General features: G+C 54.8%; 1 protein-coding gene across 3 annotated transcripts in view; it reads right to left on the minus strand.

Annotated features, from left to right (window-relative positions):
* Positions 1-439: 439 nt before the first annotated feature.
* Positions 440-10,884, minus strand: part of Arhgef16 (Rho guanine nucleotide exchange factor 16) — a 26,577-nt gene continuing 16,132 nt past the window's right edge. For all 3 annotated transcript variants that reach the window (XM_031379703.1, XM_031379704.1, XM_031379705.1), the window contains 13 exons: positions 10,084-10,129; positions 9,035-9,204; positions 7,700-7,756; positions 7,070-7,230; positions 4,844-4,996; positions 4,615-4,744; positions 4,104-4,178; positions 3,879-3,971; positions 3,306-3,457; positions 2,805-2,993; positions 2,183-2,256; positions 1,647-1,748; positions 440-1,004 (listed from right to left, as the gene is read on the minus strand). In XM_031379703.1, coding sequence (XP_031235563.1) covers positions 865-1,004; positions 1,647-1,748; positions 2,183-2,256; positions 2,805-2,993; positions 3,306-3,457; positions 3,879-3,971; positions 4,104-4,178; positions 4,615-4,744; positions 4,844-4,996; positions 7,070-7,230; positions 7,700-7,756; positions 9,035-9,204; positions 10,084-10,129 — 1,542 coding nt within the window. In that variant the 3' untranslated portion in view covers positions 440-864. The remainder of the gene's footprint in view (positions 1,005-1,646; positions 1,749-2,182; positions 2,257-2,804; positions 2,994-3,305; positions 3,458-3,878; positions 3,972-4,103; positions 4,179-4,614; positions 4,745-4,843; positions 4,997-7,069; positions 7,231-7,699; positions 7,757-9,034; positions 9,205-10,083; positions 10,130-10,884) is intronic.

A 10,884-nucleotide genomic window follows, 5' to 3' on the forward strand; every position in this document is an offset into this window, starting at 1 on the left:
ATCCACCACTTCTGTAGCAAGATCAAGCCCAGTGGGAAGGGAGGCAGATTCTACAGTATATGTTGGGTGCTCCATCCTGATCTAGCACCGGCCAAGCAAAGACATGGGCTTCAGCACCAGACTGAATGGATTGTTAGAGAGACCTGAGCAACCAGACCAAACCGGGTTCACACCTGGTCCAGCCCTAGTCAGCTCAGAGGCTGCCTTTCTGGCCAGGAGGTGCACAGGGCCTAAGATCACCACACCAGAGTGTCCCCATTGTGTCCCAGTTCTCAGGACCCTGTGGCCAGGCTAAGCATGCAAGGTCCCGCCGTTACCATCCCTGACCACACAAGCAGAGCCTTGTGCCAGAGCTAAGGACGGACATGAAACTGGTCTCCACCCACCTGTTATATGCCTTGGATTTCACCAAGACAGGTAGCTCATATGTAAAACAAGATTTTAAAGAAATACTTTAATGTTATTTAGATCTGTAATTACAATATCCCCACTGGTACCTCAGGTCACCTGCAACCAAGCACTGTCCTCTCAGAACACCGGCCTTTTTTTGTCCTATCTGGATGGAGGGGTGCAGCTGGGAGGTGGCCCTATGGTGTCTTCACTGAAGGCAACAGCACTGTATGAGTGTTAGCAGTATAGCTTAGGCGTCCAGTAAGAGGCCAGGCCAGGAGCCCCTAGAGCTTGCCTCAAAGATGGCTAAGCAAGTGGAATCTATACATGTTCATTGTTCGGCACTCAACCTATGGGAAGGATCTGAGCTGCATTTCATGACGAACTCCTCCCACTCCTTGAGGCAGGCAGGCCCACTTGCTGGTCGGAGGACTGAAGCTGCATCTGCCACAGCTTGGCTTTTGAGCTATCCAGCTACACATCCGTCTCCACCCGCAGTCGCTCCATCCTGCGCACGTTGCCTTCCACAGCCACACGACTGGTGATGGAGTGAGCAAAGCTCTCTGGAAACCAACCTGTCTCTCCATCCCGAAGCCGCTCCCCGTGTAGCCAGCCTGAATGCAGACAGTAGATGAGAGGGAGCCCTCTCGTCTCCTCCTCTGCTCTCGAGGGTTCTAGGGCATGGGTGACTGTTGAAACTGACCATCCCTCCTGACTAGAGAGAGCCAAGAGGGCCTTGCCCAAGGCCACACGGGCTCCTGAGGGGGTTGGGGACTGTACAACTCGGGGAGCGGACACCCATTTGCTTCACTTAGGGCTCAGAGTGATGAACTCATTTTGATCCCATGATTCCAGTATCCCCCCTGTGGAGAAACTGAGTGTGGTGTGTATGTGTGGAGTATGCATGTGGATTCACATACATGTGCACCCACGGTCATAATGTCAGTTCCTCAGGTGCTGTCCACTCTGTCTTTTGAGACTGTCTCTCGTCACCTTGGAGCTTACCAATGAAGCTAGGCTGGCTGATAAAGGGGCCCTTAACATTTGCATGCCTTTGCTTCTCCGGCAATGGGATGCCACAAGCCATATGCCACCATACCTCAATCAGTCCTTATGCCAACCAAGCCAGCTCCCCAGCTCTAAAGTTCTTGGGGGGGGGGGGGCGAGGCAGGCTGAGCATGTGCTGGTTGCCGCAGCCCAGTACTCTGCAGCTGTGTCTGGTTGACACCCACTTGGGTGGCCCCACCCACACTCACCATCCTCTTCCTGCAGGACCAGGACGATGTCAGCCTGTTGCAGTGTGATCTCATCAGCCTGTTTGGCAAAGTATGCCTTGGTGACCTCCACCTGGGGGAGTTCTGGGGGGGAAATGGAGAGAGCTAGGTCAGGAGTGCTCTGTTGCCCTGGGAGGGCAGTAGCCCTCCTGCAGTAGTCCTCCCACAGACACACGGCACCAGCTGTCCCAGCATACGATGGACAGTTTCCCTTGGATAAAGAGCGGCCTTGCAGGGGTGTAAGGCTAGACACCTGGCACGCACAGATAGACTTCTCCCCCTTAAGAGAACATCCAGGGCCAGAGGTGACATTTTGATGGCCTAGCCTTGTCTTATTCCTTGGACCTCAGGCCTCCTAAGGAGGAGGTAAGGTTAAGCTGGGTTACCGGGTTACCTCTATATAGTCACAGTATGTACGGCAGACCAAGGTCCAGCAGCCGAGTGAGGTGCCCTGACGACGCTGCGGTGTGGCCTGAGGTCCAGACCGGCTCAACCCCAGGGTTGTAACCCACACTCACCTCCTTTGTTGGTGATGCCCTGCCACTGTCTCTCCTTGTAGGTGAGTGCTGTGATCCACCGGGCCCGGTCACTCCTGGAGGCCACAGAGTATAGAGTTGAGGCCCTCCTTCCTACTTGGGGTCCATGAGCCCCTATGTGGTACCAGTACCTGTTCTATGATCACTGACTATTCTGAGGTTTGCTGTGCTTCAGCCCCTGGCCTTGATGTTGGTGCCTGATGGCAGGATGTTCCTGCCTCGGGCCTTTGCATGGCCGTGCTCTGGCTGAGCACTGCTCCCTTCTCTGTATTTGCTGCCTCATTCCCTCCCTGCCTTGGGGTTTTGACCTAAGCACTACCTTGACAACAGCATGCCCATTGATCGCGTGGTCACTCCTCCTTTTTTCTGCTTAAAGCTTCCTCCCAGCTACTAGACAGTAAGCGATTCATTTCTTTCTTGCCTTTCACTTATGGCCCTGCATGGCACTGACTAGTAAGCTCTCAGGAAACAGCTCAGCACATCCCATCCTCATGGGACTCTGGCTCTCTCATGCATGTAGGCAGGCAGGCAGGCAGGCAGGCAGGCACGCACGCACACATGCACGCACGCATACACTCCCCTCTAGTTAGGTCCCACGTCTTACACAGAGTCCGCCGACAGCAGTATCTGTTCCTGGCGGCCCTCACTGTTGTGTAGCAGGTTCACTTGGAATGGGTAGGGCACGGAGGAGCTGCGGCTGCTGCCTCCGGGCAGTGAGGGCTCCGAGGGGTCCAGCTTCCTGACCTGTACGTGGTCTAGCTGAGCGTAGTCTTGGACCAGGTAGCTTTCCTCACTGTGGGGACACAGGAGACTCATCAGGGCCTTTCCTACCAGGGTCAGTTGACCACAAGAGTGCTCCTAACGCTTGTCTCCTGGGCCTGGGGACAGAAATTCCAGGAGCTTCTGTGGCCGAAGAGGGAAACCCCAGCCTGTAGAGAGCAGAGACCTGACAGAGCCGCCGGCCACCTAGATCAACTGAGGTATAGCACTGGCCACCTAGATCAACTGAGGTATAGCACTGAATGCCGAGGTCAGAGGGTCCTGCTCCCCATCCCTCCTAACTCCCAGCTGCTTTCTAGCCTGACACCTGCAGACCAGCGCCTACCTTTTCTTCTTGGTGACAACCAGGACATCATTGAACAGGAAGAGGTAGCATGTGGGTCGGCTGGCAATTTTCCTAAAGATACTGGATTCCTCCAAGAGGAAGAGCTCCCCGCGCTTCAGCAGCCAGCGAGAGGCAGAGATGAGCGGGAGGGACTAGGGATGGAGGAGATGGGACACAGCGAAGTGAAGGTGGTGTGGAAGGGATACTCCCTGCCTCCCTGAATTGAGTTTGCTGTCCTTGTTAGGACTAAACCTTAAGGAATGGCCACTGAGTTGTCCCACATGTACCATGTTCTACCTACAAAGGACAGCCATGGCCAGCTCTGGTTTTTCTGGGCTTTTGTGGAATGTTCCACCTAAGCTGGGGTTGGGGACAGTCCTGGAGAGGCCTTGACACTTCCTTACCTTTGAGTCAGGGAGGCTCATGGGCCTCTTTTCCCACAGAGAATCCAAGGCCCAAGAAGATCAACAGCCCTAGGTGCCTCCCCGCCCCCGCCCTGCCAGGCAGATTTGCCCACCCCCAGATTTAAGATATGGACAGCAGAGTACAGTATGGGGTTGGCATGGTACCTACCTTGACCTTACTGAAGTCCAGCTGCATGTTCAGTGTGTATATCTGCTCTGTGCGCTCCATCTTGTGGGCCCCCTCATTACACTTCTTCACCAGCTGTGGGGTTGAGTTGAACACAGATTGGTGCCTCCCCTCTGGTGGCACTGGCTTGGATCTAGTCACTTTTCCTCTCAGCACCACAAACCGGCGCCACACCCAGGGTCTCTCCTATCAGTGAAGTTGCCTCACCTTGCTGATGGCCTTCAGGGCACGGTTGGTGGCTTCATACCTTTCGGGATGGCCTTGAGTCTTCTGGCAGAGTGTCTGGAGGAGAGAGTAGTTGGGAAGCATGGGAGCCCCTCCCAGGAGGCCCTACATGGAGCAGAATCTGGAAATGTGGGAGAGGGTCCTGTTGGGGCCCACAGATGGCCTCTGAACCTCTGGGGCCAAGCCAAGCAGGGAGATCTGGTACCACCCATACTGCCCCTGCCATCCTGGGGAATAGCAGTGTGGGACCAGAAGCATTATTTCTGCAGGGCCAAGGGTGTGTGTGTACATGCCTAAGTGTGTGTCTGCAGGCTACAGCAACACGTTAGTGACTGCAAAGTGAGCAAGATTAATCACACCACCTTATATGTGTTGTAATTACCCAGTTACAGATCTGTGAGTGTGAGGAAAGGGGTCAGAGAGGCAGGCGGGGCCTCCAGGTGGGTTCCCATGGCAACACCCAAGCCTCCCCCCTTCCCCCATGCTCACTCACATCTGTCAGCAGCGGCAGCCGGGTCACCCTCTGCATGGGGAGAATCAGGAAAGAGATCATGGGCAGGCCCCCACACGTAGGCTGTTTCTCGATCTCCCTCAGAACTTCCCGGAAGGCTGCATTGCTATTCCTGCAACGGGGGCACTGAGTCACTCTGACTTTGGAAAGAGGTCGGGTGGGCAGGTGGGACCTGTGTGGGGTGGGCTGGGGATGCAGAGGCCCCACTCACGACAGCTTCTGCAGGGTGCGTTGCTGATAGACCTCGTTGGAGCAGTAGGCAATGTAAGGGTCGAAATGATGCTCGGCGTGGTCCTCCAGGATGTCGCTGATGTCCTCCACGCACACCTGAGCTTTGTGCCGCTGCTCCAGGGCTTCAAAGAACCTGCGGCATCAAAGTGAGGCATGGCTGGGGAAGCGAAGGCTCAGTTTTGGTGGGTGTGTATACACACCTACACAAGACACAAAAAAAGTCCACACAGATCGTTCTTGGAGGCAGTATGTAGCAGGTGCCAGTGGTCAGGCAGAACCTTGTGTAGGCTAGCCCACATTTCCTTGCAGAGGGCTGTCCCACGACCCTCAGGGGACCCTGTGACAGATCAGCTCTTCACACTGCGTTTGTAACACCCACCCCTATGCCTGTCCCTGGGTATGAGCTTGAGGACAGAGATCCTATGATACACTGGGGCCTTAAGGGACCCAGGGAGAGCTACCTCTCCCTAGGGATGGGTCTTAAAACTAAGGTGATTCTGCCAGCCAAGCTCCCTGCAAGGTTTCACAAACGGTCCACACTCATGGGATCCAGCCCATTCGGGGACAAACTGGGAGGCCCAGGCTCTTGGCAGAGGTCCTGGAGAAACAGCTAGTCTGACTCCAGTGAGCCAAGCAGGTTGGTAACAAGGTGAGCGAATGACATCGGAGGTTGGCCCAGAGTTCTCTTGGCTGCCTGGTGTGTGGAGCCAGTGGTTGACCCTAAGCTATGCCCACCTCTCTAGGCTCTGGCTCAGCTGGAAGAACTCCGTCTGTCTGAGAAGATCCTCCCCAGGCTTGGATGTGGACCCTCTATCTGCATGGACCTTATTTGCTATAAGCAAGTGCACTCTGAGAGCCAGTGGCCCTTGGGAAGCTGCCTACCTAGTAAGGAGGCTCAGAGGCACATGACCCCATAAATGAACAGAAATTGAGGTTGTCTGGACACAGGCCCACCATGCACAAGTGGACAGGCTAGGCCACTCAGCTGAAATGCATAATTCCTAGGGTTTCCTGGAAAGGTCTAGAAGGGCCAGCCTCCTGATACTGGCCCAAAATAGCGCCAATTCTCAGAGGAGACCACAGTGAACAGCTAGGGAGGAGGCTAGAGAGTCGCAGCCCAGAACAGCAATGGCCATGCTGAGCAATCAGAGGCCGCACAGCATCAAGGGACCACACCAGGGGCAGGAATCTGCATGAGGGTCACCCACTTCCCGGGACCCTTCCCCTCCAATGAGTCAATGTGTGGGTAGTTTCCACAGCCAGCCCCTGGAATCTCTTACAGGAAGCCTCTGTCTCCAGGGATCCATAGTCCTGTTCCCTAAATTCCTCTGAAACTTCCTGGAGAGAGCACCCACTGCAGCAGCAGGCTGAGTGGACGAAGCGAGGGCCAGGCTGACCCTGACATGCAGGAGCCAACATCCTGTTTGGAGGGCCCAGCCTGTGAGCTAGCACCCTGTGACCTACTCTTTCTGACCCCACCTAGGCCCAGGCACCAGCTTATCCACTATTGGATAAATAGTGAGGCCAAGGCTAAAGGAAGTGGGAGGCCTGGGGTCTCCTGGATCGCAGCAGTAGCTAGGCCATGTGCACATAAGTATGCGCAAACACATATAAGAAGACACTATGCCCAGTGCTGGGCTGAGAGATCCATTGGTAGTTGGCAATGATACATACACAGCGGTGCACATGTACAAAGCACTCATACACACATTCACAGAAACACTTGCACACACACACAAGGCAGACATGCTCTCTTCAGCCTACAGCTGCGTTCCTGGCCCTCCTCTGATTCTAGGCCCTGGAACTAGAGCCCAGTTTGGCCACCAGACACTGCTGGGGAGAATATGACCTGGGGCTGCAACTCGAGGCTGCCACCTGACTGGGTGAGGACACCATGGGCAGTCCTGCTGCTCAGGGCTGAGGTGAGACAACCATTGGTAGTATAGGGTTATACACAAGAGAAGTGTTCCCCTCTCCCAAGATAGAGTCTAGGCATGGTGTCCCCACAGCCTACCCTCAAGGGCTTTTATAGGTTGTCACATCTTCTCTCAAGCCAACAGCTGTTCCAAGCTTCTCACCACTGGTGCAACCCAGGGCCCACCCAGAGCTTACTGATATCACTACAGAGATAGCCACTTGGAGGCAGGGTAAAGCGGCACCTTTGGGGACCCAGGAGACCTAGGTGTGGAAGGATAGGGAGGCTCACATGCGACTGGCAGACATCACATCCAAGATGTTGGAGAAGAGGTGGTGGTGTTCTGTCGGGGTCATAGTGGCCCTCAGCTCCCGAGACTGCAGGAACTCATTCACCAGGATGCTCAGGCTGTGCAGATACGAGAACTCAGACGTGAGGATCTCAAAGATGGCCTGCAGGAGAAGACAATGATCAAAAAAATGGATGTGCTCTAGGAGGGAGGGAAGACTGGGGTGTGGGTCTCCTTCAGAGGGTTGTCATGATGGCTGCATAGGCTACAAGCTCATATCCCTGTGTTCTCTGGCTCACCAACTTGTGCTGCATGGAGGTGGATGGGACTTTGCTTTCTGTGGAAGAGCGAACACAGGGCCGAACACATGCTGGGCAAACCTACCACTGACCCACATCCCTCACTCCTGGCCAGGACTCTGGCCCTTCCCTGATGCTGCTTGAGGACTTACAAGGCAGTGAAGGGGCTCAGTCCTCAGCCATCATTGTACCTGACCCACGAGGTAGCCAATATGGTAGGTGACGGAAGGTACCACTCTTGTTTCTAATTCCCAGGGCACTGTGTGGCCCGCTCCATGTCTAGGGACAGCTCAGGCTATAGCCCGCTCAGAACACCCCACTTGGTGGTCTCACCTCCTGCCTCTTCCGTTCTTCCGTTGACAGTGTGTCCAGGACACCTGACTCCAGCACCTGAGGAAAACATGGGCCAACAAGCTATGCATCACAGGTCCTACAGATAAAGTAAGACCACCTCCATCCATCCCCTTCTGGCCCAGGAGGATAGAACAGCCTGAGGAGGAAGGGAGGAGCCCAGGCAGAGCCGCCGCCACCGCCATCAGAAGTCTTCAGCTATGTCTTCTTCCCAATGAAAGTCTCCCAGGACAATGCTACTCCATCTATAGAGCCCTAGGGCTAGGTCAGGAAGATGGACCGGGAGTCCAGAGGAATGGTGAGTCAGACTCTGCCTGGGCAGCTGAGTCAATCTTGTCAAGGGAGGTTCTGACTCATCACTTGTACTCTTCATCCCTTGGGGCCAGTGGTCCCCAGGCTGCCTTAGAGTGGCTCCTTCACACCTGTAGCTATAGAGCATGTCAGAGCAGGCTGGACTGCCACAAAGCCTGGCCTCCCAGGATGGAGAACTGGATCCATTTGTGCTCTCCTACCCACAGGCTGGGGAGAGGCACTGTCCCCCAGGGGGGCAGGTGGGCCCCCTGCAGCTTTCCAAGTTTAGGTACGTCAGGCTCTAAATATCGGGCAATGCTATGGGGTATAGTGTGCTGGGCCCCATCCCAGACTGGGGGAATCACCTCCCAGCCAACCCCCCGGTTTCTAGCATCTAGTAGGATGATATAACTGTATACCTCTGGGCATTTTCACTTGTGAGGCACAGAGTCTGCCCTGCTGTAGACCTCCCTGGCTGGGGTCTCATTCTCAAGGGGGTTCCCTCAACCCCATGGCAAGCAAGCAAACAAGAAACTCCTTAGTACTGAAATGAAGGAAAAGCTAGGCCTATCACCCTTCTGCCTACCACACCCACAGGCTGCAGAGGACAGGAGTGCCTCTAACAGCAGTCAGTCATGTCTCTCATGCCATAGCCCTTATGTGCCAGGGCTACCACCCTGACCCTGCTTTTGACTGAGCCTTCAAAGCTCGGACAGGATCCCATTTTCAGATGTGGGAAATAAGGGGAGCGTGGAGAGGCTGCTCTCCTGTCTCTTTTCCTTTGTGATCCTTTCCTGCCCCAGTGAGGTGAGGGTCCTAGGAAAGGGGTTCTTTTTGGGTCAGGCTAAGCAAGGCCTCCTGCTACATAAACAGAAGACACTGCCCCCCAAAGCAAACTGTGTATCCCTGTGGCTCTAGAATCTATAAGGGCCTGGGCTACCACAAGTTGGGGGAAGGAAGGCCATGGGGACCTCCTGCCGTCCCTGGGTCCTCCTGGATATTCAGGACAGGTGTGGGACTCCTTACCTCTGGGAGCTGGCTCCAGGTGAGCTGGGCAGGCCGATAGCTCTTGACCACGATGGTGGTGTCTGCTCTCTGAGTTCCCTCTGAGCTGGAGGGCTCATCAAGTATGTCATCATCAGACTCGTGACTGGTGTTCAAACCTCGCTCTCGGATCTCCTGGTACAGCTGGGGATCTGGGGAGAGAAGAGCCACCTGTCTGCAGGAGGGTTTGGAGGTGGTATGGCCCTCCCAAGGGCCCCACAAGGCTCTCAAAAACATGCAGGCTCTGCTGTGGCCCACTGGCTGGGTCCTACAGTGGTGCTCAGCCTGGAAGAGTATAGCAGCCCAGTGTAGAATGTGGCACACTGAATGCAGGTCAGGCCAAGCGGACCAACCAGAGCTGTGCACAGCCAGCTGTGCCTGGTCTGAGAGAGGAAGGCTGGGGTTCTCAGGTGAGGCCTGAGTATGCTGGTTGCCACCCAACACCAATACCACCAGCCGAGTCTGGTATGGGCCAGCCCAGAGGGCGCCTCTGAGCCTGTGCAGCTGCTACCATCAGAGACTGGAACAGTGCTGCTGATCCACACGAGGAGTTTCCCAGAGGTTTTGCAGGGGCTTGGAGCTAACACAGCCAGGAGGGAGGGACATTCTTGCTGGAGTCACTGTGTCCTGGAACCTCTTAGCTTCCAAGCCTCACAGCCTCGGGGGGACCAGGTAGACCCAACAACCCATGCTATTACCTCCTCACAAGCTGCAGTACCCAGGGGCCTCTCTTTGGACTGGGAATATTCCATGCCAAGAGCAGAGACGAGTATCTACCTCTCTGGAGGCCTGATGCCTATTATCAAACCTGGGTCTCACTGGATACTCCAGATAGCGGGGAGCTGCTCTGTCCTGTCCTTGGGTCACAAAGGGACTCGAGGGAATTCTACTAGCTGCGACAGTCACATCAACAACTGCGGTCTGTGTTCACTGTCCTGCCCAGCCTGACCTCATCTTCTCAGGCCCACGCAGTCCCCGGATTGGCCCTTCCTGGCCACGCTCAGCCCTCAGCTTCCCTGGGAACCACTTACCATCTTTGAAGGAGCCCTTGTGTACACGTTTCCGACCCAGAGTTTTCTGCAGACGAGAAACATAAAACCCAGCAGTCAGTAGAGGGGGAGGGGTGTGGGTCAGCTTCCTTCCTGTTGCCATGGTAGCCCAGAGGTTATAAGAGATCGCCTGATGGGAGGGGGCTTGTTAAGTTAAATTTTAGCTGCACAAAGTAAAGACCAACACAGGTAAAAGCTGGAGTTCAGAGCAGGGGCCTGCTATAGGAAGGCTGCCTAGGGGAGGGGTCAATCCAGTTAAGAGGAGTTACCTGCATAGTGGGGCATGATGGGCATGGAGCAGGGGTCTGGAGACTTCTGCTGGTTAAAGTCTAGCTCTGGTACTGGCTGGGGGTCCCAACTGAGTGAGGGGATTGGAAAGACTGAGTTGGCTGGGACACTAGGTTTTCACAGGCACACAGGCTCCATGAAAGTTGCTTCTGGTTCCTTAGAATCAGTTGGGGCCTGAAAACTCCCCTTACATGTATATCCTGTTATGTCTATGTGTCTATGTACCTCTATGTATGTACATGTCTGTGTGTTTGTGTGTGCCTGTGTCTCTGTGTATTGTGTCTCTGTGTGTCTATGTGTGCCTCTGTCTCTGTGTCTATGTGTCTTTGTGTGTGTTGTGTCTGTGTACCTCTATGTATGTACATGTCTGTGTGTTTGTGTGTACCTGTGTCTGAGTGTGTTGTGTCTACGTGTGTGTCTGTGTTATGTCTATGTGTCTGTGTGCTTCTCCATGAATGTCTTTCTATGTGTTGTGTCTATGTCTCTGTCTCTGTG

This window comes from Mastomys coucha, unplaced genomic scaffold (genome assembly GCF_008632895.1).
Source record: "Mastomys coucha isolate ucsf_1 unplaced genomic scaffold, UCSF_Mcou_1 pScaffold18, whole genome shotgun sequence".
NCBI lineage: Eukaryota > Metazoa > Chordata > Mammalia > Rodentia > Muridae > Mastomys > Mastomys coucha.